The sequence below is a fragment of the Kogia breviceps genome, chromosome 14, assembly GCF_026419965.1.
Source record: "Kogia breviceps isolate mKogBre1 chromosome 14, mKogBre1 haplotype 1, whole genome shotgun sequence".
NCBI classification, from domain to species: domain Eukaryota; kingdom Metazoa; phylum Chordata; class Mammalia; order Artiodactyla; family Physeteridae; genus Kogia; species Kogia breviceps.
Genome location: NC_081323.1, coordinates 90068556 through 90095463, shown reverse-complemented (window position 1 = coordinate 90095463; position 26908 = coordinate 90068556). Strand labels below are relative to the sequence as shown.

General features: G+C 58.6%; 2 protein-coding genes across 4 annotated transcripts in view; one reads left to right on the top strand and one right to left on the bottom strand.

Moving 5' to 3' along the window:
* Positions 1–697: 697 nt before the first annotated feature.
* Positions 698–2656, bottom strand: PSMG3 (proteasome assembly chaperone 3). 3 transcript variants are annotated; one of them, XM_059038580.2, is made up of 3 exons: positions 2610–2656; positions 1755–1992; positions 698–1195 (listed from the first exon to the last, which is right to left on the bottom strand). In XM_059038580.2, the coding sequence occupies exons 2-3, from the start codon at positions 1968–1970 to the stop codon at positions 1043–1045; spliced, it is 369 nt and encodes a 122-aa protein (XP_058894563.1). In that variant the 5' UTR covers positions 1971–1992; positions 2610–2656; the 3' UTR covers positions 698–1042. The 3 variants fall into 3 exon arrangements, with proteins under 3 accessions (XP_058894563.1, XP_058894564.1, XP_058894561.1); XM_059038581.2 differs by having other exon boundaries at positions 2540–2626; XM_059038578.2 differs by lacking the exon at positions 2610–2656 and adding an exon at positions 2190–2607.
* LOC131741549 (uncharacterized) overlaps positions 2642–26908 on the top strand; it is a 56628-nt gene continuing 32361 nt past the window's right edge. Inside the window, exons 1-4 of the mRNA XM_067013712.1 lie at positions 2642–2991; positions 3291–3306; positions 6542–6616; positions 9237–9302. Of these exons, the coding sequence (XP_066869813.1) occupies positions 2642–2991; positions 3291–3306; positions 6542–6616; positions 9237–9302 (507 nt within the window). The remainder of the gene's footprint in view (positions 2992–3290; positions 3307–6541; positions 6617–9236; positions 9303–26908) is intronic.

The following is a 26908-nucleotide window of genomic DNA, read 5'->3' as shown; positions in this document are numbered from 1 at the left end:
AATCAGTGACCCAGGTCACCACATCTGGAGGGATGAGGGAGCGCAGGTGGGTCCCAGGCCTGGGCACCTATGGGCCGTCTCCTGTGGCAGATACGCTGTCCTGAAGCCAAGCCTCACCTCGTGCTTCCACCAACCCTTGGGATATCTCCAAAGGGCAAACCCAGCCTTCAGTGGCTCCTTGCAGAGGTCAGGATCAAGTCCCAAGGGCTCAGCAAACACAGAAGGCCCTGGTCACCTGTCCCCAGCCCTCGGGCTTCACGTTCAGCCAGCCCCCAACACCCTACAGTCTGCTTCTCCCGCCTCCTGGCCTTTGCTAGAAACACCCTCCTCCTGCGTCAGGATCCCCTCGCTACGGAGCCTTCCCTGGGCAGCGGGGCGCTGCCTGGTCTGCCCCACGTGGGCCCTCCATGGCTGACCCTGTGCCCGTGGGGTGATGCACGTCTGCCCCCAGCCTTCAAGGACGTGGCTCCAGCGGCTAGGGTTCCAGCACGCGGTGAGGCCTCAAGCAGCGTTTGTGGCACGGAAGGCTCGGAGAAGTCACGGGAAGAGGGGCAGGGTGAGCGGGCCAGCAAGGCCGTGGCTCCTGAACCTCAGGCCGAGTTTGCACCAGACAGGTTTTCTTCCCTGCCGCGGCTCACTGCAGTGAACATACACTGTGTGCCTGACGTTTGGCGGCGCTGTTAAGGACAGTCAGGTATTTGGGGATGCGCATTTATTTTTAATAAATAAAAAAATTGCCCCCAACAATTCATCTGCACGCTGAGGGCCATGACTCGTTCCATCAATTCTCAAACATGTGCAACTGTGTGGACCCAGGGAGGACCACTCACAACGCCCCAGGACACATTCCACGTCCTCCCTCCACAGGTGACGTCAGCCCCCCAAACCAAAGTCGGCCTGAGACGTGCATGTTTCTTCCAGCTTCAAGGACCAAAACCAGATAAAGCCCCTCCTTCTGACTAAGGGAGGGTCTTCAAATCCTTGAGAGGGTGTCTGAGTCGCCATGTGGCCCTGCTGGACAGCAGGGGTGGTTACTCCACGGTCACCACACCTGGCACGTCCGGATCTCCTCTTTCAAGGCCGTCACCCCCTCCATGCTCTTGTCCTTCACGGCTAGGGCAAGAAGGACTGCTCTGTTTCCAGCTTCCTGAGACACAAACGCTACCAGATTCTTTGCGAAGACATGGATGAGAGGCTGGCGAAGGCAAGGAGAGACCACTTTAACTGCAAGAAACCTGTTTTCTTCTTAATGCCTTCACTGAGTACCCCTGGGGGACCCAGAAGGGCTTCCCACACCACCATTAAAGCACCACCCGGTAAGTCCAGAGCGACAGTGATTCAGATTCACCGAGACTCTCCAGACACTCCAGTCATAAACACACCGCGAAGGGGCATCATTAGATGTGTCTCCTCAGTGCTTTCTGGCTCCTGTCTCTTCCAGCTATCTTTACTCTGGAAGGACCCATGTGGGTCTGCAGAGGGAAACCCTGTCAAATGTCACAGGTGATCTTTCCTGAGCGGTGTAGGCACTCATCACCATAGCGTGCTATGACCGGGTCAAAATGAGGGGAGGCCTACGTTACAGAACCAACTCGTCCGGGAGCAGCAGCCACCAAGGGCAGGTGGATGCCCTCACGTGCACGGAGGCTCCGGAAAATGCTGCCTCGGGCTGGGCGCGGGTCTCGCCTACCAGATGCTCCACATCCGAACAGACAAATTACAGGCACGGGGAGAGCCCTTCCCAACCACTTTACCTCGTCCTGCCCAAGAAGGACTTTGGTGGTCAGCACGGGCTTGCCAACGTCACTGGTCACATCGCTGGGTTCCAGGGAGACCAGGGTACCCATCTTCCCGAACTGGGTCACCACCACCAGGATGTGAGTGCTGAAGGCTGTACAGACCACCTGGGTGGGGACCCCACACACCACTGCAGTCTTCTCTTTCGATATCACCAATGGCTTACCTTCCATAGCTGGGACTGCTCGATGGCACCTTCAGTTTATGTTAAAAGGATAGAAAAAAAAAAAAGAGTCAATCGATCAATGGCAGGTAGCCTTGAGGCTCCAAGAATAAGAATGATTGGGCATTAAAACAGAAACACAAGTAGGCCCATTCAAAACTCTGTGCCTGTTAATCCATACAGGCTTCATTCGCCCGGAACTTTCTGGATCCCTTGACTAGACACATACGTATATACGGACAGGCGGGATGTCAAAATACACTGGCCTCTGGAGGCAGGTGAGGACTCCCCTTCCCCACGCGTCGGACCCCGCCGTCCTGCATCACTGTGACCCCCAGCGCATCCCAACGCCTCTCATTTGAGTCTTGGGGGCCTCAGTCGTGCCATCGCGCGCGGGTGGGGGGGAAGTAAGCGCCGCAGCTGCAGAAACCCGGCGGAGCGGGTGGCGGCGCCCGCGTCGCCCCTCTAGTCCGCCCACTGAGGTTTCGTTTTCTGTATTTGGGGAAACCATCGGTCCCACGGGAGAAGCAGCACCCCCACCCCCCCCACCAAGGCGGAGGGGCCCGCGGGGACGCCCACCCTCTCCGCCCCCGTCCGGCCCTGCCGTATCGCCAGCAGCTCCACCGCCCGCCACGCAGCCCGCGCTCACCGCCCCGCGCCCGGAAGTGACGCACGTGGGCAATGCGGGCCCGCCCCCCGACAAACCCCGCCTTTCGAGCGGCAGGCCTGCGCGCTCGCTCCACCGCCCCCCCGGAAGTGCAGCCTCCAGGGCTTCCGGTCCCGCCGGAGGCTTCCGGTCTCATCGGCAGCTTCCGGTCCCATCAGCGGCTTCCGGGCCCTGGGCTGCGGGATTCAGTGCTGCCGGGCAGGGACGGGCTCGGCGCCGTGTCAGCGGGAAGGAGCGGAACCCCCCCCCCCCCACCCAACCTGCTGGCCTCGGCCCCTCGGTTCCAGGCCCTCAGTCAAGGGGCCTGTAGCTTCTCCAGAAGGGGGTCCTCGGGCCTTCCTGCCGGGGACCCTGCAGCTCTTTGGTTGGGGAACCTCAGGAATGGGGTCTCGGGCCCCTTGGCCGTGGGCTCCAGGACCCTCACAGAAGCACAGGGGGAGCTGAGAGAGAAAAGCAGGGCCGGAGGGCAGTTAAAGCGCTGAAAACATTCCACTCAGGACGTTGACATAGGGCACAGGAGAGCTCTGTGGGCCCCACCGGGCTCATGCCCAAATACCGTGTGGACTGAAAAAACAATGCACGACCTAAAAGCTGAGAGTTATGTTTTATTCGGTGGACAAAACTGAGGACTTAAGCCCGGACACGGCATCTCAGATAACTCAGGGACTGTTCCGAAGAGGTAAGGGAGGGTCCAGGATGCGCAGGGGCTTTTACAACAAACACCGGGTAGTCGGAACGGCAGAAGATACTGTTCGTTAAAGAAAACCAGACACCTCGAGTTAAGGAATTGAGTGCTTTTCTATGTATGGGAAGATGCCAGAGTCGGGGCTCACTGAAATCATTCCTTTGATGTGCACCTCAGCTCTCTGGGGCCAGTATCCTTTGCTTTCCACCTTCAGGAGTCCCCTCGGGCTGCAACGTCCGCGGGCTGTAACGGGATGGCTTGTCGGTTGCAACATCCTTTGTTTACTGTTACGGCAGGTGACATTTTTCACTTGAAACCGCAGGGGCCAGTGGGAATTTACGGCCAAGGAGCAGCGTTAGGTCAGTGGGTGGGAAATTACTGAGAGGAAACGTCAGGGGGTTGGGGGTTTCTAGCCAAAGAAACCTAGCAGGATTCTCGCTGAAGGCAGGCCTGGGCGGTATCAGACCACCTGGGGGTCGGTGGGAGATGAGGAACTGATCGGACCTGGCGGGGAGGGTATCAGATATGGAGCATGGCGGGGGGCAGTTCTTGTTAAAACTGGAAAATGCAGAAGTCCAAAAAGTGGAGGCCTGGTTGAAAAAGAGTTCAGGGAGTAGAGTTTGGTGTAGGAGAGAATCTTTGTCAGCGTCCCCTGCCTGACGGTAACAAAGGCTTTTTAACTGCTCTAGGCAGTGCCGGGGCCTCTGCCCTCAGAAGCCCATCTGGGATATCCTCCCATGTCCAAAGGCATAATAAGAATAGCTGACATGTATTTGGCACTTAGTATGTGCCAGGCGTTGTTCTAAGTGCTTTTTAAAAAAAATTTATTTATTTTATTTATTTCTATTCGGGGCTGTGTTGGGTCTTTGTTGCTGTGCACGGGCTTTCTCTAGTTGCGGCAAGCGGGGGCTGCTCTTCGTTGCAGTGTGCGGGCTTCTCATTGCGGTGGCTTCTCTTGTTGTGGAGCACGGGCTCTAGACATGTGGGCTTCAGTAGTTGTGGCTCATGGGCTTCAGTAGTTGCAGCACGCGGGCTCAGTAGTTGTGGCTCACGGGTTCTAGAGCGCAGGCTCGGTAGTTGTGGCGCATGGGCTTAGTTGCTCCGCGGCATGTGGGATCTTCCCCGACCAGGGCTCGAACCCGTGTCCCCTGCACTGGCGGGCGGATTCCCAACCACTGCGCCACCAGGGAAGCCCCTAAGTGCTTTCTCTATAGTAACTCATTTAATCTTTAATCTTAACATCCCCTTTAAGTAGAGTTGTTATTATCCCGGTTTTATAGACAGGATGTTCAGGTTCAGAGAACTTGCCCAAGGTCACAGAGCTGATAAGGGCTGGATCTGGGCTTCGGGCCTTTACCCTTAATTACTGGTCTCGCAAGGCAACTCGCACGCCTGGGTAAAGGGGAAGACGAGGGACAGTGCTGCCGTGTAGCAGGATGATTCCTGGTTCCTCCCAGGGATTCTGAGAGTCCCCCAGCCCCCCACCTGTCTTCCCTTTCTCCATGCTGGCCGTGGTATTGGCAGGGCGGGGAGTCTCGTCTGACACTGCGGTCACTTGAGCCGTGAGCCTCTTCCCGAGGGGATGAACACCCTTCAAAGCTGCGCACTCGGAAGGCTTTCTCTCCGGCTCCTGACAGAGCTGTCAGGGCACATTCTGCGCCACCCCCAGCCTGGTCTGTCCACGTCACTTAACCCCTTAGGAAGCTTTGGGACCCCTCATGTCCTTACCGCCTTTTCTCACGATGTAATGGCTCCTTGTACAATCCAAGTTAAGTCAGATGAAGCATGCTCATTCCACAGTGATTTCTGGTGGCCTAAAAGTAAAAGGCAAGTCTACAAAACATTATCAAAATAGACATAAAAATCAAGAGGAAACTTGTTTTTCTCTTGCAGCCAGTTCACAGTCGGAAAAGTTACGAGTTTCGTGGTCCCAATACTCAAAAAGGAAGAAACATATCAATTTTTCAGGAGAGTCTAAAGTTTTGTTGGTTCTAAATTTAAATACACATCCACCCCCCCACACCCCAAAAGCCAATTGCCAATGTATTGCCACGTGAAACCTCTGAAAGGTTCATTTACTTTTATTCACCAATTCATGCATTCTCTCTCTGAAGGCAGATTGGTACAAGAAATCTGACCCTCCCCACACCAAAAACAAAAACAAAACCAAAAAGCCCCCGAAGTCTGAAAGGAGCTTATCACTTTTATAAAAGAGATGTTGGAAGAACAGAGTGGATATGATGTTTTGATGACCCTGGCTGGTTTTTGGTCTAGATCTTCGATAAAGACTAAGTTTGGAGGAAAGGAGGTGCGAAGGCTGTCCTCGGGTGAGGTGGTGGCAGTCCAGGGAGGAGGCTCCTTGGTGGCCTAAGTGGATGTGTGGGCGGAACTCACACACTTACAATAGGGGAGGAGGTGCTCACTGCCTGCCACTGACCGTTCGCCAGCGCAAGGTAGAAATCGACCTGGAAAGAAAGATCCCTTAAGTGAATTCACTTCAAATGGGAATCAAATAGTAATGATGTCAATGGTGGGGCAAAAAAGATTTTGAGAATTTATCGTGAGAAAGAAAAAAAAGGGGGGGATATTTTGAATTTGTCTTGTATTCAAGGAAACTTAGGTTCTGAATGCAATTATAATTTGTAGAGCCAACAAAGAATTAATGGAGTGTTGATTTGGCAGGCTCATAATTTTTCCAACAAGTTGTGTGATAGCTCCCACATTCTCCTTCACATCACGTGTGATTTTCTCAGCTCCATTATAAAGAGAATCAGTTGCATTAAAATATACAAGAGCGCCCTCCATTTCCCCAAGAGCCTCTCTCTGATACTGGAATCACTTCTTGCGGGAGCAGCAGCCTGTCATTACCTTCTCGGGTTCGTGGTCCTCAGTTGCACGGCCAGGCCCTCCCACTCTTGCCAACTGCTTTGGGCTAGATCTGAACAGCCCTCAGTATTTATGGACTTACTGAAATCTTGCATCTTTCATAAGATTTACAACTTGACTTGATTTGCACTGTACTTCCACAGCCTCACAACATGATTTCCAGGTCTTTCAGTGGTGTGTGTGTGTGTGTGTGTGTGTGTGTGTGTGTGAGAGAGAGAGAGAGAGAGAGAGATAGATTCTGGAGCTATGCAGGGAGGGATGTTTGAGTGGAGCCCAATTATGTAAATGGTGAATTCATTCGTGAAACTCTTTGTGCTCTGAGAATATCTATTTTCCTCTGCAGCCTCCTGACTGCAGTTACCCAGGTAGCCAAAACTTGGACCAAAAGGACCTCCTGGGTATCACAGTCTTGGAATGGGTAAGGCTTTGGCAGGGTTTGCCTGAGTCTCGTAGAGGCAATGTCCTTCTGAGTTTTTGTGAGACATGGTGATAGGTGGAACCACTTTATTTTTTAAATTTGAAATAATTTTTTAGCCGAGCCTTGAGGCTTGCGGGATCCTAGTTCCCCAACCAGGGACTGAACCCAGGGCCACGGCAGTGAAAGCTCCAAGTCCTAACCACTGGACTGCCAGGGAAGTCCCAGAACCACTTTATTTATATAAATGATAATCCCTGTCGCTTCTCTTGGCCGGTATTTTAAGAGGCGCTGGGTAGCAGTTGTCGGAGATGACATTTGTGATGCAGGCCTGAGACACAGCCATCAGGTCTTTTATGCCATTTAGATTATAGATATTTTGGAATGAGTGAGGGAAGCTGTATCCGTAGGATTTTTTCAAGCGTAGGTGACAGACACAGATGTGAAACCATCTTCTGCCCCAAAAGGAGAACAGACGGGCGTTTCTCTGGGCTGAGAAGACCCAGAGAGGTGCATGAGGTCTTTCTCCGCCTCTTAGCTCTGCGGGCATGCGGGCCCCACTTTCAGACGGGCTGTCCCCCATGCTGTGGGAGAATCAACAGCCTCCACACCTCAGGAGCTTTCCTTTCCCCATATTCCCAGTGAAAGTCCCAGGATTGAATCTCCGTAGACCAGCCTGGGTCACGTGCCTCTCCTTGAAGCAATCACCATTTAAAAAAAAAAAGTTAACGTTGGGAATTCCCTGGCCATCCAGTGGCTGGGACTCGATGCTTTCACTGCTGTGAGTTCAGTCGCTGGTCAGAGAACTAAGATCCTGCAAGCCATGCAATGTGGCAAAAAAAAAAAAAAAAAAAAAATTAATGTAAAAGCAACTTCCCATGCATCTGGGAGTTTAAAAAATAATTCTAAATAATGTATGTCAAAGAAGAAATCCTAAGTGGGAAGTACAAAATATTTAGACCTCCCCACTGGAAACCACTCATCTACTTTCTGTTCCTACGGGTTTGCCCGTCCTGGGCATTTCCTATAAACAGGCTCACGTTCTGTGGCCTTTCACGTCAGCTTCTCTCGCTCAGCCTTTGAGGTTCGTCTGTGTTGTAGCCTGTGTCAGTGCTTCGTTGCTTTTGGAGAAACCCATTCTTGCCTGTTCAGTAATGGGGAGGATTAGATGACATCCCATTTGCAAAAGGTCCTCGTTTAGGGCCTGGCACATACGGGGCGCTTGATAGATGTCTCCTTCCATTCATGGGTCATTGGAATCCACTGGCAGTGCGCCGCGCACAGGCCCTCGTGTGATCGGTGGCTCCAGCCTCTCCACGCCCAGGCTTTTGCAAGGAACAGAAAGACCGGGAGGGGCGATGTAAACTGACCCGCCCACTCCCCTAACCGTTAGGGCTGCGAGGTCCTTAATGCCACCATCCCGCCTCTGGAGAAAGGCTGTGATGGTACTTAAGCTGGGTCCTTCTGTAACAGGACGTAAATTCCTAAGCGGGCCCAAGAGCTGCAGAGGCAGCGAGGCCCAGCACGGCGACCGGGGTCAGCCTCAGCTGTCTGCAGATCTCCCTCAGCTCGGCAGCCCTGCAGCCGAGGACAGAGAGTCTTGGCGCTTGTGGACCCTGCTTGTTACCCCCAGCCTCGCCACTGGCCTTTCTCTGCCCCCAGCGGGTGCGACCTGGTCTTGCGGCACGGCTGCACGCCCGGCAGTCGCCTGTGTGGCGAGGTGTCTGTGCGCTTAGCGGTCGCAAAGACCCTTGAATAAGCGGCAGCACGGAAATAAGACAGTTCTAACCAGGGGGCCCCGGGACACAGAAATGACCTTTTACTGCACCCAGGTATCTAGAAAAAGGTAGCGAACAATGAATTTTTTATAAACCGGGTTTATCCAAGTTGAGGGAAGGGATAGGATATAAAGGTTAAAGGCAACCCATTGAAAATCACATATATTTTATTACAGAAACAAAAGCCTGAGACTACGTGAAATTCGAATTTTTCCCGAGGGAAATGAATGCATACCATTAAAACGGAGCCCGGTTCATAAGGGTCCAGGGAGCGGTTCACCGGGAAAGGGCATAAATCCTCTTCCCAGGGAGCATTTGAAGATCATTTCCGAGATGCCTGCTGCCCAGGCTCAGAAGTGAAAGCATCACTTTCCCGGGGAGGCCGGCGGTGCCCTCTGGGGCAGGTGCCCGCTGTGTGGCCTAGGGGTGCCCTGAGCTTTGGCGTTTCATGTCAGCAGGAGTATTTTCATTTAACGTCACCCGGGCAACACGAAGAACGTCCTCGGGTTTTGGACCGAATTCCGGCAGGGCACAGATTGAGAGTTTAGCTTGTCACTGTTTTCTGCCGAGTTTAGTCAAGCTCCGATGTTACAATCTTTTTGTTCCTGGAGTGAGGCTTTCTGCCCTCGTTAGAAATATTGAAAACTGCCTTGTACCCACGTCTTGCACCATTTGTTTAGTTCTTTAATAAATGAGACCTTAATCCATGTACAATTTCTGAAAGCCTTTCTTTCAATATTTTAAGAAGTTATTTCCCCCGATAAGAAGCCGTCTTGTTGCCCCACGTGAAGCCAAACGACCAAGGCTGCCAGGCTGGTTATTGTCCATACTCTTTTCTTTTACAGGGAGAGGACGGAAAGCCAGCGTGCGCCTTTGATAAACGTTTGCCCCACTGGATCACATTCAAGTTGGTGTGTAAAGCAGTGGGTCCAGGGTGGTGGGTGGGGCTAGGGAGGGGGCAGGCCGAAGGGGAAAGAAACGCAAACCCTGCCCCCAGGCCCTGGCACTAACTTGCTGATGACCTTGGACTATCCCCTTCCCTGCTCCGGGCCTCTGTTTCCTCATCTGTAAAATGGGCAGATTGGCCGGGTGGCCTCCAGGTGCCTCTGATCCATTCCTCTGTGCTCCTGCCCTCTGATGGGGACAGGGCCCTGGGGGGTGGACTGGAGTTGGTTTCGTCTGAGCAGGGAGGGAGCGGAGTGGGCTGGGAGGTCGGGGCGGGCCCGCCTTCCTGAAGGCCCAGTCTGTGTCTGTGGGCTGGGCCCAGGGCCTGTACCACATGGAGGTTCTGAGAAGGTCGATTCGGCAGAGCACACGGACTTTCTGACCAACAGAACTTTCTAGGAATGCCAGGGCCTTCCGTGGGAGGTGCTGATGGGCCTCCCCGTGGAGGCGTTGGGAGCCGGTGGTCATCGGGGCTAAGGGTGGTACCAGGATGTCTGCGCCGGGGAGACTGGACTCAAAGTGTTTTTTTGTTTTTTTAAAAACTTTATTTATGTATTTGTTTTTGGTTTTGGCTGTGTTGGGTCTTCACTGCTGCGCGTGGGCTTTCTCTGGTTGCAGAGAGCCAGGGCTACTCTTCGTTGTGGCGCGCGGGCTTCTCATTGCAGTGGCTTGTCTTTCTTGCGGAGCACGGGCTCGAGGCACGTGGGCTCAGTAGTTGTGACTCGTGAGCTCTAGAGCGCAGGCTCAGTAGTTGTGGCGCACGGGCTTAGCTGCTCCGCGGCATGTGGGATCTTCCCGGACCAGGGCTCGAACCCGTGTCCCCTGCATCGGCAGGCGGATTCTTCACCGCTGCGCCACCAGGGAAGCCCTGGACTCAAAGTGTCTTGAAGGCCTTTCCAAATCCCAGCGTCTGTGGTTCTGTGCATCGAGGTGGACTGATGACCACAGGAGTTGTGGCTAAATCCCACTAGAGTGTCCCCAGCCAGTGTCCCCAGCCAAACACACAGCTAAACTCAACAGGGTCGGCCACGCCGGGTGCTGGCAGGAGCTGGGAGTGCCAGTCAGGGCGGCCCCGTGGAAAGCAGTTGAGCTGCTTCGCTCGCATGAAGGGGAATACGCACCTACCATGCGACTCGGCCATCCCACCCCTGGGCGTTTACCCAGGAGAGATGAAAATTACGTCCACGCCAACAGTCACGCTCACAGTGGCTTTCTTCGTAGTGACCCAAAACGGAACACTAGCCACGCGTTCCCAGCAGGTGACCGGATAACAAACTGGGGCCCATCCGCGCGATGGGTCATTACTCTGGGCGTGTGACAGTGTGGATGGGCCCCCGAGCAGCACAAGGAAGGGAGGAAGGAAGCCAAGCGCAGAAGGCAGTGTGCTCTGTGAGTCCAGTCGTGTGATGTTCTGGAAAAGGCAACATCATGGATCAGTGGCTGCAGAGTGGGGGAGAGGGGCAGGTTTGGATGCAAATGGGGGCACCAGGGGGTGAGGGGTCCGCTGTGTCTGGCTGTGATGGTGTCTGCAGGACTGTGTATTTGGCTACACTCTTGGAACCGTGTGTCCTGAGCGGATCCTAAGCTGCGTAAATTGGGGAAGGGCAAATGAACGATTCAAGCGAGGAGCCGACAGACGATAGGAAATTCTCACCCCAACCCAAAGCAGGCGCTGCCTTTGAATGAAGGCCTGTCATACCCGTTAGGGTGGCTAATGTGTACACACACAGATGTAGAGGAAACAAGCGGTGGCTGGGATGTGGAGGAATTGGAGCCCTTGGGCACTGTTCGCGGGGTGTAAAATGGTGCAGCCATGGTGTGAAAACCGTGTGGCGGTTCCGCAAAACGCTGAGCGTAGAATTATGATGTGATCCAGCAATTCCACCTCTGGCTTTGCCCAGAAGAATTGAAAGCTGGGTCTGGAAGCGATGTGTCAACGTGCACAGCCACGTTCACAGCAGCGTTATTCACCGTAGCCAGAAAGGGGAAGCAACCCAAGCGTCCATGCACAGACAGACAGACACACGCAGTGTGGTCTGTCCCTACGGTGGGAAATCATTCAGCCTTAAAAAGGAAGGAAACCTCGACACCTGCTGCAACGTGGATGCGCCTTTTATTTTTTAAACTTTTTTTTTTTAGTGGTTTGAGACACGGCAATTTTTTAAATTTTATTTATTTATTTTTGCCTCTGTTGGGTCTTCGTTGCTGCGCGCGGGCTTTCTCTGGTCGCGGCAAGCTGGGGCTACTCTTTGTTGCGGTGCGCGGGCTTCTCATTGCAGTAGCTTCTCTTGTTGCGGAGCACGGGCTCTAGGCGCGCGGGCTTCAGTAGCTGTGGCTCACGGACTCTAGAGCGCAGGCTCAGTAGTGGCGCACGGGCTCGGTCGCTCCGCGGCATGTGGGATCTTCCCGGACCAGGGCTCAAACCCGTGTCCCCTGCATCGGCAGACGGATTCCTAACCACTGCGCCACGAGGGAAGTCCTGAAAGAGCCTTTAGAACATTGCGCTCAGTGACCTAAGCCTTTGTAGGTGCCGAGGGTTCCAAGGGCCCTGTCCTGTAGCCCATGGTGGGGAGGGGGGCCGACACGGAACCAGGACTTACAGGTGTGGTAGGTGCCAGGGGGAGCGGTGTGGGGCTGGGGCCCAGGTTCCAGGGCTCTTCGCAGCTGGGTGCTGCCAAGCCGTCCTCAGGGAGCTGCAGCTCAGCCGGGTCCCAAGTGATGTCTGGGGTGAGGGCAGCTGAGTGGTGGAACAGACGGGCAAGCGTCTGGCGCTCAGAGGCTTTGGATTCACTTTTGTACACCTAAGTCCCAGCAGATGGAGTCTTATTTCTTTTCTTCTTTCCTGAAATTTACTGATACTGTTGTTGTTGTTGTTGTTAGAATAGCTAACATGTTCATACCCTACAATACCCCAGCACACAAAGGGGTCCGGGGTGAAGTCAGCCTCTGTGTGCAGCAGGTGTGGCCAATGTCCTGCCCAGGCACTGTCACCTCAGCTTTTCAGTGCGCACAGGTCTGCGTTCCGCTGCCTGGGCCTGCACTGCGTTGCTGGGGGCTTTCTCTAAAAGTGCCGAAGTCACCCATCCATCCATCCATCCATCCATCCATCCTTCCTTCCGTCCATACCTCCTTCTCTCCATGTTTCCGTCCATCTATGCATGCATTCTTCCATGCATGCGGGGGTGCAATGTTTGCTTGGTCACTCAGTCAATGAACATTTTCTGTTAGGAGCTGGTCTGAGGGGACCCCCAGATGCCCACCACTCACTGCAGAGAAGAGACCAACGATGAGCAAACAGCTGAAGGTCAAGGCAGAGTCAGGTAGAAACAGGAATATCCACCCCAACCAACGGAACAGGCAGGAATTTCAGAGGAGGTTGAAAGCAAGGTGGAAATACTCCCCTAGGGAAACAACTTGGAAAAATAAGACGGACCTATAAGCAAAGAGGTCCTAGAGACATAGGATCTGCTGCCCGGTGAAAAGGTCAGTCATGACACTGTCACAGACGTGACATTTTGGGGTGGTGGGGGTGAAGAATTAGTTGGGACTTTCATCAGTTTCCATGGTCACACATTTCTGTACTATTTGAATTTTTAGCATATTTCAGAAAAGAAATAAAAAGGGGAAAGAAGGAAATGTACTCCTGGCCGTTGTAGCAGGGGATTTTGCACTGTGTAGACGCACCCAGAGCCCCGTGGCGAGCCCAGGCCGGGATCTGAGTTGGGTCTGGCAGGAGTGAGCTGCAGGGCGGCCCCCAGCCCCACGGAGAGCTGGGTGGCGAGTGCCTGCGTTACCAGAGGATACCTCTGGGGGGCAGCGGAGGCCACATAACGCTCTCCGCGTGCGGAGCAGGGATGGGGCTGAACCCAGTGTGGGCGCCGGGGAAGGGGGTGTCCTCCTTCCCTCGAGCCTTCCCACCCCCATCCACACTAGGGCAGGGCTGGCCCCCGGCCTCTTCCCCAGAGTCTAGGAGCCAGTTCTATTCCCGGTCTTTCTCCCTCCCTGTCTCTCTCTCCCTTGCCCACCCCTCTGTCTCTGTCTCTCTCCCCACCCCCACTCCCACTCGCTTCTCCGGGTGTCTCCGTCTCCCCATCCAAAGAGTCATCTAATGAGAAACCTCTTTGTCCTTCAAAGGTGTCAACATCTGTCATTTATGTCACAGGCACTTGCAGAGCTTGTCCTGCGGGCCGGACCCTGAGCTATGCACTGTAGGGCTAGCAGGAAGTCCAAGTCCAACCCCAACCGCTGGGGAGAGCGTAGGACACTCACAGTTAACAGGATTATAAATCGGGCCACAGCATGAGCATTAGAGATCAGGACTAGGAAATATAAGCTGGACTAGACTGTCAAGGCCATAATGAAACACACAGTGGGTGCATGCTGGCCACTGGGTCCTCCACAGTCGCTATGATTGGGCCCCAGGTTTAGCTTTGAGCTTCCTGGTAGCCACAGAGAAAAGGGAAGCAAGATCAGGCACCCAGGTACCTACCTCCCTGCTCATGGTCAGAACTGCCAGGCTGTCCAGACTCCACAGGGAGGACTGTCCTCTCCCAGGCTTTCTGGAGGGGTCACTGAGGTGTCAGGGTGACACCTGGGCACTCTCACTGCCCCCTTCTGGGATGTAGCCCCAAAGCATCACTCAGACAGGACAGGAGGGTTGGGGGGATGGAAAGCAAGGACCCAGCCTCCCCCGGGGCTAAACCTTGAGCAATTGAGGGCCTTGACATTCTCTGAATAAATAGCAGGGCTCTAGGCCAGGTTAGGTTTATTTACTTTATTATTTTATTTTTTATTATTTTATTTTTGCGGTACGCAGACCTCTCACCGCTGCGGCCTCTCCCGTTGCGGAGCGCAGGCTCCGGACGCGCAGGCCCAGCGGCCACGGCTCAGGGGCCCAGCCTCTCCGCGGCACGTGGGATCCCCCCGGACCGGGGCACGAACCCGCGTCCCCCGCATCGGGAGGCGGACTCCCAACCACTGCGCCACCGGGGAACCCCAGGTTTATATTTTTGTAACTTAAAAAAATGGAGGCACGGGGCTTCCCCGGTGGCGAAGTGGTTGAGAGTCCGCCTGCCGATGCGGGGGACGCGGGGCAGGGGAACTCACTCCGGGACGGGGCCCCGCAGAGCAGGCCCCTCCCGGAGGGCCCGGGTCTGGATGCGGGTGTGTGGGCGGTGGTGCCGCAGGGCGAGGAGGGGGGTGGGTCTGCCGCCAGCTCCTGCCCAGCCCCCCCGCACATCAGACTTGGCTCCATCACCAGGAGGCAGTCCGGCCACAGCCTCCCGCACCTTCTCTCCTGTACCGGAAGGGCGTCCCTGCTCCCGGCCTGTCCTCTACCCGCTTCTCTCCCTCCGCCGTGTGTCTGGTTTCCCTCCGCAGCCCCCAGGGCCGAGGCCCCGGAAAGCCTGCACTCTGGGAGCAGAGTGGCCTGAAACCAGAGACGTGAACGCCCGGGGATTTGGCTTAAACTCATTAAACCCCATGAACCCGCCTGCCGAATGATCCCAGCCTGGACCTGCCCGGTCTTTTAATCTCGTCCGGGCCTCGGGATAATTTGTTTAGCTGTGCCGATCAGCTGAAGGTTGATTCAATTGGACTGGCGTTCTTTATTTGTGCCCGGGTTTGCTAAGTGTCATTGGAGGTACGCGAGGGCTTCATTACGGTGGCGAGATGGCTTCACTAGCGTGATGGCCACTCCTGCCCTCCCCACCCCCGACCCCCGCCCTTCTCCGAGCACCCGGGCCCCCTGCCGCCTAGGGAGGGCGTGGCAGCCTTGGGGGGCTGGTTCCCTGGCGCAGCCTGGCTGCGGGGGTGAGCACAGCGTTGAGGGTCCGGAGACCCAGGTTCTGATCCGTGCGCTGCGTCGACCACCTTCGGTTCTGCTCAGGAAGCGGTCGCTCCTAAATGAGTTTGGGTGCCCTGCTCTCCTGCAGCCATCCCCCCGGAAGGACCCCAGAGGCATCCACCTCCCCGAGCCTCAGTTTTCCCATCCACGAACTGGGAACACCCATCTTCCCTCTTGCCGCCTCCGGGGTGGGCTGCACAGTCTGCGAGCCCCTGTGACTTGTGCACTTGGGCGCCAAGGTCACAGGGAGCGCAGGTGGGGTCCGCGGGCTGGCAGAGCGCACTGCCCGGAGCTAGGCGGGCTCTCCAGGCGGCTGGGGACGGTGGATGGTGCTGCGGGGCCGCCCTGGATGCGCAGACCTGGCAGTTTGCTGCTCTCCTGCCCCGGGGTCAGACGCCCGGCTGGTTCCTCCTCCCAGTCCTGTGTCCTCCTAGCCCGTCCTGGGCATCGACTCTGGGCCTGTGCCTGGGGCCGTGGGCGGGCAGGTGGGAGGCCCCATCCCTGTGACGGGGCTGCTCTCTGGGTCCGGGTCCCCCCCTCCCAGCCAGCAGGCTCTCTGGCACAGAGCGGGCACCGAGGATGAGAGAGTTCTGGGTGGAGCTGGAGGGCCCAGGCCACAGGCTAGAGCCGAGGTCAGCGGAGGCGAGCAGGGGGTGGGGGTGCCCGCCAAGGAGTACCCGCTGTGCCCCGAGATTGCCAAGAGGGCTGGAGTGCTGGGTGTCCTCCCCCATCGCTGACGGAGGAGGCCAGAGCAGGGCAGGGGGGGCAAAGGGTCCGGGGGCAAAGATCCTGCCCACGCTCCCCACCCAGGGGCACCCCTGCACCAGCGGGCTTGTCCTTCGGTCCCTTCCAGGAGGGGAACCAGAGCCATAGACGCGCGTCCCCCCGGGGGGTATTTCCTAAGCAAGCACCCCGTGTCCTAAGAGTTCAGTGGGTCTCGGCAGCTGAGGCTGATCCCTTAGCTGAACCTGGGGGAGTCTGCGGCCCAGAGAGGGGAAGGAGTGCCCCCAAGGTCACACAGCGCACCAGGGGCAGGGCAGGGACCCCCGCTGAGGGCCAGGCGAGGAAGACACTGGTCCTGAGCCGGGAGCCAAGCCCTCCGTCTACAGACATCAATTTGTTAAGGCTCAGCGACGTCAGGCGGCCTCTCTAGAGAGGTTGTCTGGGGCTGCACGGCTGCTCCGCTGAAGAACTGACTGCAGACCTGTCTGCGTCTACACCCAGCCCTGTGCCTCCCTGTGCAGGACGGGCATCAGGGCTGTTCTGGGAAAGACTTGGGGACCTCCCTGGAAGCCAACCCCGAGAGGAGGGTCTGAGAAGGAGTGCTGTCACTGGGAGGTGCTCTCAGGGCAGCGGGGAGTGAGTCAGGCGAGGGTACATGTCACCCCGTGGATGGCTGCGGCGCCCCCCTGCTCGGGGCCCTGGGCGACACTGTGGAGGACCCCTCAAAGCCACCCCCCCCCCCAGGTATTGGAGGTATTTCTACGCCACCTCCCTCAGGCGCTGGTGAATGTCTGTGTCCTGGACCATCTCCTCCTGTGATGTCTCATGGTCCTCATGTCACCAGGAGGAGACACCACATGGAAAAGCTGAGGCTCAGAGAGTCTTGACTGGGTCAGAGCCCAAAGCAGCCACACCAAGAAGCCTTCCCCTCCTCTTCTCCAGCTGGGTCCCACCCCTCATCTGGCTGCTGCCCCACCAGGCCGTGAGCCCCCCCGGGAAGGCTTTGTTTCTAACTCACCTGAATGCCCGCAGCTGCCCGCATGCTCTGGGCCCCAGGAAGGGGTCAGTCGTGTCCTGGATCGGTATCTGGATGGCCTGTCTTACCGTGTTCCGGTTGGCTGTGTGACAAGCCACACAACAACGGCTGTGCTGTAGCCCGTGACTTTGTGGGTCAGGAACCCGGGCTGGGCTCAGGTGGGCTGCTCCTCTGCTCCACGTGGCATTGATGAGAGGCCACCCGGGGCAATGTCTGTCCTCCTGTGACTGGCTTATTTCACTAAGCCTCATGTCTTCCAGGTCCATCCAGGCTGTAGCAGGTGTCAGAGTTTCCTTCCTCTTTAGGGCCGAGTGACGGCCCACCGTGCGGATGGACCACATTTTATTTTCCATTCGTCCACTCATGGTCACTTGGGGTTGTTTCACTTTTTGGCTACGGTGAATAATGGTGCCGTGACCGCGGGTGTACACGTATCTGAGCCTGAGTCCCCGTACGCTCTTTTTGGTTTTTTTGGCCATGTGGGATCTTAGTTCCCTGGCCAAGGATCCAATCCCTGCCCCCTGAATTGGAAGCGTGGAGTCCTAACCACTGGACCACCAGGGGAGGTCCCCCACCGTACACTCTTGAGCCCACAGATTAAGGGGAGGGGGCGCAGGCTCCACATCAACAGGAGGCGGGCAAGGACCTGCAGCATCTTGGGTCTACCACGCCACGCTGTGCAGAGAGAGAGGCTGCCTGGATACTTCGGGTCGCGTAGCAAATAGGGAGGCAGCAGAAGAGATGGCGGGTGGTGGAGGAAAGGGGAGCTGGGGGCCCGGGGTCTGGGCTCCGGGAGGATGGGTGGGAAGCAAACGTGGCCTGAGAAGTGGAAACGGGCTGGAAGCCTCTGGAGAGGGCGGGGCTGTGGTCCTCAGCTCTGGCCAAGGGGGTGTGGTTTCAGAGGACACAGGTGGCCTGGGTGTGAGTCTGGGCTCTGGCGTCCAGGAGCTTTGTGACCTGAGCTCTCAAATGTCCTCCCCTGGGAGATGGCGGGAAATAGCACAGCCGCCCTCTCAGGACGTAGAGAGAATTCAGCGGGGGACTCCTGCAAGCCTCTTGCCTGGCTCTCAGTCAACCGGGTGATGAGAGGGGCCGTAGATTCACTCCCAAGGGCCCAGGGTTACGCCCACGTGGATCTGAGTCGGCAGGGCTGGGGGCTGGGGGCGGGTGGCTTCCCAGAGGACCAGGCAGAGAAGGGCTGGTGGTTCCCTCTGGTGTAGTGGGGCTCACCCACCTGCAGCAGCACCTGGGGAGCCTCCCTCTGAAGGCCGTGGTGCTGGGCCGGCTCCCTTCCCGGGGCCCCTGCCCTCGGAGGGCCGGACCAGCTTCCTTACTGGGACAGGGCCGATCGGGGGAGCCTTCCAGGGCCTTCTCACGTCAGATCCTTACTGGGACAGGGCCGATCGGGGGAGCCTTCCAGGGCCTTCTCACGTCAGACGTGGGAATGTGTTACATCAGTCCCACGCCATTCCAGGGGCAAAGCGTGTCGTGGGCCTGGCCCAGACCCAAGGGAGGGGAAACAGACTGCCTGTTGGTGGAGAGAAGCACTGCGGCCGTACCTGCAGGCAGTTCCCCTGGAGTCCTGGCCAGGCGAGCGCTGGGCCCGGAGCCCCTGACTCTGGCGGGGGTGGGGACGCATCGCAGGCGCGCAGTGTGCGCTCGGCGCGTGATGTACACGGGGTGACTAAGTCAGCCAGGCTGGACCCGCCGGCCAGCAGTGGGTGTCCTGCCCTGGCACCTGGAGGGCTGAGGCTGGTGGGGGGGCACCCTCCGCGGGGTCGCTCCCCCCACCCCCCCCCACCCCGTTCCCCAAGCGGAGTCCCGCCCGCACCGTCTCCCCGAGCCCGCCTGTCCTTGCATGTCAGCCAAGTGCATATTCCCCCAAGGCTGCCTCACCAAAGATTCCTTCTTGCTCATCACCGTAATTTTTCATCTGTAGCTTAAGCTGTACCTGGGGTTCTCAGAAATCCACTCACTCCCTCGCAAGTTGCCAACTTCTCCAACGTCTCGTCCTCCTCTGCCTCATTCCTTCTTCTTCTGGAGGAGGAGGAACCTGGCCTCGCGGGGGGAGGTGGGGAGCGTGGGGAGGGTGGCAGCTCCCGGTGCAACCTGTAGGACTTTGCCAGGAAGCGGTGGGACTCAAGCCACGCTCTCAGCTGGAGAGAAGGCAGCCCGATCTGTCTGTCTGTCCACCCTTTGCAGGCACCGTGGACTAGAAAGATTAGTCAGGCTTGACCAACATTTTCCAGCACCTTCCACGTGCCAGGAGCTCTCTTCGTGCCCCGGTGATATTACCTTGTTGAACACTGAGGGCCACACCCCCTGCGGTCCCCATTTTGTCCCCAGAGAACCAGGCTCAGGACACCTGGACGGTGCTGAGCAGAGGCGGGTTCCAGTTGCGTTGGGAAGAGGAGACCCGTGCGTAGGAAGCGATGGCACAGACGGCTCGTGGCCTTGGGGTGGCACCCCCCGCAGGGGCACAGCACGGGCAGAGCAGGCGGCAGGGAAGCGCGAGGTCCCGGGAAGGGGCAGAAGCCAGGGCGGGGCCGGGCGGCTTGTCAGAGCCCTCGGCCTCCGGGGACTCCGCTCATCTGCAGCGGCGGGCGGCGCGCGGCGGGGAAGTTATCAGGAGGGTGGCGGGACCTGTTGGTCAGGCCGAGTGCTGGTGAGGCGGAGGCAGGAGCCCTCCGCAGACTGGGAACAAGGGCAGAGCCCCGGCGGACTGGGCACCTCGGGGCCTGGGGAAGCTGTCCCCTAGCAGGGCTGGCAGGGAGCCGCACAGGAGAAGAGGCCTGATTGCCTGCAGACCCCAAGCCCAGAGGCACCCCCGCTGCTGTTCCCCCAGTTCCCGCCTTTCTGAGATGGTCCAGGGAGCCCGCCCGCCCCGCAGCAGGAGGGCCGGAGCCCCAGGCCAAGGGTGCCGTTCCCTCCCTCCCTCCCTCCCACGCAAGCAGCCAGCGTCCATCAGGACAGGGAGGGAGCTCTGCTGGGCATGGGGATATGGTGGCGACGTGACCACAAAGGCCACCGTTTCGCAGGAGAGAGGGAACGAACAGGGAACAACAGGTCCGTAACGTGTGCTCCGGGGCCGCCGGCCTGGGTCGCAGGCCTGGGCAGTCTCTGACGCAGGGAGATGAAGGGACGCGGGGAGGCAAGCAGGCCGTGGGGATGGAGATGCGGAGTCAGCTGTGTGGGGGCCTGCCGGTGCAGGGCTGGGGACACGGGGGAGACGGGAGGCCGCCGTTCACTGGGCAGCTGTGTCCTGGGCCAGCAGGTGGGGTGGGGCAGGTGCAGGGCCCCGCAGTGCACTGTCCCCTCCCGCGGCCCCCGCCCGCAGCTCCTCATCCAGGACGCCTGCCCCCCTCCGGCTGGAACAGGCCTGAGTCCCGGGGGAGGGACGTGAGGACGCGGACAAGCCTCTCTCCTCCGATGCCAGTATCACTCCTCACTGACAGGAAGCAGCTCTGCGCCTCCCACACACCCTCAGGGGTTGGGCTGTGTGTTTTTAACCCATTATACAGACGATTATTCCATTAGTGGAGTCACACAGTGGGGGCCGCGGGACTTTCATCTCCAAAAGGCCTTGACCATTGATCACTAAAAATTAACTAAAGCGTTCTAATCTCCAAATGCCTCTAGGCTGCAATATCCCCTTCCTGTGTCAGCTGCGGGAAACGGCCCTGGTTACGGGAAGCTCTGGTGGGGGCATCGTTCACAAGGCAGTGGGGCAGAAGTCAGACACGTGGGGAGAAGGGGTGAGCGGCGCTGCCCCTCCGGCCCCGCCCCTCCGGCCCCCGCCCCTCCGGCCCTGTCCCTCCGGCCGTGCTGTACTGGGCATGCAGCCCAGCTCTGTGCTGGGGTCGCGTGTCCTCCCGCGAGGAGGCCATTTGCCAACCTTGAGGGGCTCCGTCCCTCTGCGTCTGCTACATCCCCGGGGGGATTCGAGGAGGAGAGGCTGCGTGATGCTGGACGACGCCCACCCCGGACCTCCATTTCCCATCAGTTGCTTGGTCTCTGGGACCCCTTCCCATCCTGAGTCCCCCAAATCCGAGAGAAGCTTCTGGCACCCTGCTGCCTTGCCAGGCTGACTCTCTGGTGTAAACTCCAGTTCAGCCAGAAGTTTGAACTAATGATGCAGCTTCTCCAGATTCATTATGTTCCCTGGGTTTCTCTCCCCTCGGGAGCCCTTGATGTCAGATGGTCAGATTTGGGGAGGCAGGGTGGAGCGGGGCAGGCGCAGCAGGTGTCGCATGCAAAGACCCAGGGGCCTTCTGCCTGGGTGCCGTGTGCCTGGCGTGTGGACGTGTGTGTGCACGGCGTGTGTGGCCCCCACAGCCCAAGATGGAGAAAGCCAGGGCCGTCCAGGCCTTCGGGGCCTGACGGGCGCTTGGGGATGGGCACGCGGCCACGTGCCCCAAACACGTGGAGAAGGGGTTGTGCCTGGTCTCGGGACTGTTGGGAGAATGCTGCGGAAGCATTCTGGGGTTCGCAGGCCCCGGGTTGCAGGGGACCGTCCTGGTTAGCCCTGACTTCGCGGAGTGCAGGGGTCAGGGGACTCTCAACCAGGCCTCAGGTTGCTCCGACACCTGGGCTGGTGGCAGGACTGCAGTGGACACCCGGTGAGCGGGAGGCCACGGCTGAGGGTCTCCCATCGGAGGCCAGGGCGGGGCGTGCTGATTCAGGACTCCAGAGAAGGGCTCCGATGACGGTGCCAGCACGCTGGCAGTGACCGACGGCTGTTTGTGTCCAGCTTGTGGGCGTGCGGGGTGGGGTTCTGCGGAGTTGCGATCAGCGGGGGGGGGGGCTCTGGAGTGACGCCGGGAAGGCCATGCGAACCAGACCCCGGTCAAGAACTGGGAACCAGAGCCTTGCGGAATGGGCCGCAGTGCTGCGTCTGGGGTGAGGGTCGCGTGGCCTCCCATCCTGGCGTGGCCTCTGAGGCGCTGCACACCCCCGGGTGAGTCGGTCCCTGTCTCTGAACGGCAGCGTCCTTGCAGGCCAGGCCTGAACTCCGAGGTGCTCCAAGAGGTAGAAATCGTGCCTGTAAGACACTGGCCCGGGGCCCGCCTGGTCCGAGGAGGAGCACAGCCCTTCGGGGTACTTAGTGGCTGATCGTTGACCTGTTCACGGAGCGGGCCTTCTCCAGGGCTGGGGGGCGTGGGTGCGCACGGCTGCCTTCAAGGAGCTTGGCTCCTCGCTGAAGGGCCAGACGTCGACAAGCAGCTCCAGTCTAGTGCGCTCGGTGCTGTGATGGGGAAAGTTCCACGAAGAGCTCTCCCAGCCTAGACCTAATGAGTGAGTAGCTCTTCTGCAGGTGAAGCTGTGTAGAGAGTTCTGGAAGGAGGAGGCGGCGTGTGCATAGGCCTAGGGAGAACGAGAACGTGCAGACCATGAGCTGACCACGGTGGTGACCGTGTGGGATGCCGATGGGGGTGGGGACGATGGCAGTGACGAAAGTGTTGATAACGGTGACGATAGAGGTGGTGGCGGTGGTGGTGGTGGAGATGATACTGGTGACGTTTATGGTGGTCATGGGGGTGATGGTGGCAGCGACGGCGGCGGTGACGATGTGAGGACGGCAGTGGCGATGAGACGGCAGTGGCAGCGGCCTCCTCCACCCCCGGTCGGGGGTCCAGGTCAGCTGAGGGGACCAGAGCAAGAGTGCTGGCCAGTTAGGGACTTGGCTGACGTTTCCTGTGCTCCTTTGCTCTCTGACCCCTCTGCCTTTTCCACGGCCCCGTGCAGGCTGTACCCCCTGGGTGCCTCCTGTCTGTCTGTAGACGGGGCTTTGGTTTATGCTGTGTCCCACCCCAGGGAAGAGGACCGTCCAGGCTTCAGGCTTCCCTCAGCTGCATCCCAAGTGCCCCGTGGACGGCGACTCCCAGTCTGGGCAGCCGAGGGGGTGAGTTTCCATCTTGGAGGGGTAGAGGCCACCTCTCCCCGGTCCCCTCGCCAGAGCGGCCCCTACAGCGAGGTGATAGCTGGCAGCTGCCGGACCGCCGTTTCCAAGGCTGGCTGCCACCAGGGCCTCTCATCAGGCAGGACTGACGCCTCTGACTGTGCCCGAAAGCCACCCTCCTGGACCCAGCTACATCCTCCCAACTTCCTCCCGAAGAGCAAGTGATGGGGTTACTTGCAGGCTACCCCACTTGGAGGTGCTAGAAATCCTGTAGGGACCCCATGTGGCCGTGGTGCAGTTTCTATTGCAAGTGAACCACCCTGTGAACTTCCGCCCCTAACTGGCCCCCAGCCCACATGGGCACCGGCTGGGGAGCCCATATGCTCCCCCCGCTTCCACCTGTGACAAGGCGCTGGCTGAGAACACGGGACACAGGCCCTTCCCAGAGGTGTGGCCTGGCTCTTCTCCCCAGGCTTCCTGGTCTCCTCCAGCCCCTCCAAAGGCGTCCGTGCCCCGCCCTGGCCGCCTCCCTCACACCACACCCTGCATCAGGCACTCAGTGGCTGCCAGGCGTGGGGCTACGCTCCCCTTTTTACGGGTGACAGAACCGAGGCCCACGAGGCAGACCTCTCCAACCTCTGAGCCCGGATGCTTAGCCACAAGGCCCTGGGCGCAGCTCACCTCCGCCTCCCGCCGTGTTCCGGCCGCACGAGCTCCCGCTCAGTCCCGCTCGCGTGTACCGGGCACGACACTCTGACGCCAGCAAAACAATCATCCCTTCAGGTTCCCTCGATGCCTCCCGTCTCTGGGGCTGAGCCCTGAGCCGCCTGAGGCCCCTGGGTGGGGAGCAGGGAGGATCCCACCCAGGACAGACTGGTAAAGAAAGGTCAGCCCGGGGTGCAGAGCCAGCTCACAGCGAGGGGAATGTTTGAGACAGCCAGGCTCTGCGAGCGAGAACGTCCTCTCGGTTCCCTCGACTCCTATTTAGCATTTCAGCGGCCAGGGCTGGCAGCGGTGTCCTTGAGTCTTGCTGATGAGTGAGGGCGAGAGAATCCTGGATGGGGTGCCGGAAAGGGGAGTTCTGGTCCTGGTGACGGTGGGGAGGCGGGGGGGGGGGCGGGGGGCGGGGGGAGTAGCCAGGGCCTCTGGCGTCCAAGGGGCTTTGGGTGTGGGGACACACGAGAACTTGGGGGCTTCCGCCCTGGTGCAGCGTGGGGAGACTGAAGGCCCCTCGGCTGTGCCCTGCCCACTTCTGACACGACACAGGCAGGAAGAAGCCAGGAAGATAGGCAGGACAGGGTCCTGGCTCCGCGTGCCCTGCGTGGGTGTTCGGTACACTTGGAAGTCCCGGAGGCTGCAGGTCAGCAGGGAAGGGCCGTCAGGGATGGAGAGGCCACAGCCTGGGCGGACGTTGTGACCGGGGCAGACAGCCTTGAGAGAGGACAGTGCGGAGCCGTCCTCGTGAACGTGGCGGCAGCGTGGATGCCCGGCCCTCCCCGCAGACGTCCCCGCAGGACCTGATACGCTCACCAGCTTGGCAAGCAGCTCGCAGCTTTTAATCTGTGGGAGAAGCGACCTTTTATGTTTCAGATCACATGAAGTTAATTTGCACTCCAAGTTCAAGAGAGCTCCTGAGAAGGTACAAATGTGATTTCTTAACAGCTGTTCCTGTAGAACTCAACATGACAGAAATGATGAGAAGTGAGGATTCATTTTTAGAGAGAAAGAGATGCTGTCTCCCCAGAGCCAGCCCTGGATGGCGGCCATCAGATGAGAAGAGCTGCGGGAGCATGGGGGGCCAACTGCTCACCTTGTACGATGTCCCTGACCCACAGCTGTCCTATTGCTGCTTGAATACCGCCAGTGATGGAGAGCTCACCACCTCCAGGGCAGCCACATCTAATGCTGGTCAAGTTGGCTATGGGAAAGTCTCTCCAGTGTTGGGTCAAATCTGCTCCTGTTGATTGTGTTCTGCCCTCTGAAGATGTACAAATCACCCCCCCACTCCTCCTGCCTGCCTGCCTGCCTGGTGTCTGAAGGTGGCCAGCTCATCCTCCCCTCTGCTGAGCACCTCCAGTTCCTTAACCGTGTGTCCTAAGCTGGTGCCTGGGTCCTCCCATCCTGTCCCTGGGGATGTTCTGATCTGCCAATGTCCCTAAAGTCAGGCACTCAGAACCAAACAGAATGTTCCTTTTTCTGACCAACCGGCCAAGAGTCCTATCACTTTCCTGCTTCTGGACACCGCACCTCCAGCCAGATGGCCAAAGATCACATTCAGCGTGACCTTAGAGGTGCGCCGCTGGCCCACCTGGTTGAATCCAGGGAGAAGCCACATGTGACCGGTTCTGTGCCAGTTGCTGTGGGAGGCTGGGCAGGGGATGTGGCTGCAGGAACGGTAGGTCTAGTCCAGGCACTGAGCTGACTCTGATGCGGGCTGTGGTTTTAGGGTGAACCCAGCTGTCACGTCTTCCCTGCCATCCCGCCCCATGCCCATCTGGGCCCTGATGATTGGACCAGGGCCGGTCACGTGACTTAAGCTAGACCAATCACATCAGCAGTTGGGGGTAGCAGGTCAGTCCCTGCAGGTGGCTGCGGGGCAGCTTTATTCCCATGGGGTCTGGGAAATCTGATGTCCATTTGCAGAGAAAGAAGAGAGATGGGGTGGGGGAAGCCACGTGGAGAGAGGAGTAGAACGTGAAGCAAATGCAGAGAGGTGGGGATGGGCGCACACCCCCAGGGCCCCCCGTGACACCCGCCCTCCCAGCCACGTGGACCCACAAGGTCCCACGGGGAGGGAGAGGGGTGCTGGGGGTCTGGCCCTGAGCCCTTCCTGGTGCCAGGACTCTCCAACGTCCTTGGAACCCACCTCAACCTCGCGGAAAGACCCAAGGCAACCCAGAGCCCCCACCTCTCAGGGTCCCACCCGCCTTGCTGTCCAGGGTGACACAGGCCAACAGCCAATGAGGGACCGACGGCCCATCGCCTGGGGCTCCTGGAGGCTGTGTCATCTTGTAACTTTGGTACTTTTTTCCCGCCACTCCTTGGGGATGTTTACTGGCTGCTGGCCCTGTACCTGCCCGGGTATGGAAGCCGCCAGCTGGGGCCTGGGGGGGATTGTCCAGGCTGAGGCAGCACGATTCAGTGCTTGGCCAAGAGTGGTTAAGCCCGGAGTGGGTTCAGCCTTTCCTGGGCCCTGCTCTGGGGTGAGCAAGGGGCCCGCCCTCTCTGAGCCTCCAGTCTCTCCCCTGCAGAACGGGGACAGTTATGTCTGCCACCTCACAGGCTTGCTGTGGCTGCCCTAGGAGCTCTAGGAGCCAGTGTAGGTAGGGAGCCTGGCACAGAACCAGCCCCGTGGAAGGCAGGTCCACGACGGGAGGATGGCTTGCGAGATGTTGCACTCACGTGGCTGGCAGGGGGTGCTGGCAGAGGGCCAGAGGCCTCGGTTCCCCTCCGCGTGGGCCTCCCCCCGGCCCCCACTGCACCATCCCTGGGCTCCGGCGGCAGCGCATCACCTTTTATGATACCAGCCCCAGACGTCAGACAGCATCTGTTACGAGCAGAATTGTGCCCCCTCCAAATCCGTGCGCCGGCGTCCTAGCCCCTAGTAGCTCAGGATGCAATTGTGCTGGAGACGGGGTCTTTAAAGAGAGAATTAAGGTAAAATGAGGTCATGTGTGTGGGTCCTAATCCAGCCTGACAGGTGTCCTAATAAGAAGGGGAGATTAGGACACAGACACGCACGGAGGGACGACCACGTGAGGACACGGGAGAAGACGGCCATCTGCAAGCCAAGGAGAGAGGCCTCGGGAGGAATCACCCTGCCCACACCTGGATCTTCGGCCTCCAGAGCTGAGAGGAAATAAATGTCTGCTGTTGACGCCGCCGCCGCCGGGTCTGTGGTATTTGTTACAGCTGCCGCGCTGACCGAGAGCATCTCTCAGCTGCACTCTATCCATAAGGCGATTGGAGGCCTGCCCAGGCTGAAAGAGGGACCAGAGGTGACCCCAGCCCTTCATGGGAAGGTTCTGGGAGAGCAGGTGGTCCGGGAGTATCGATGCTGGGAAAGGCC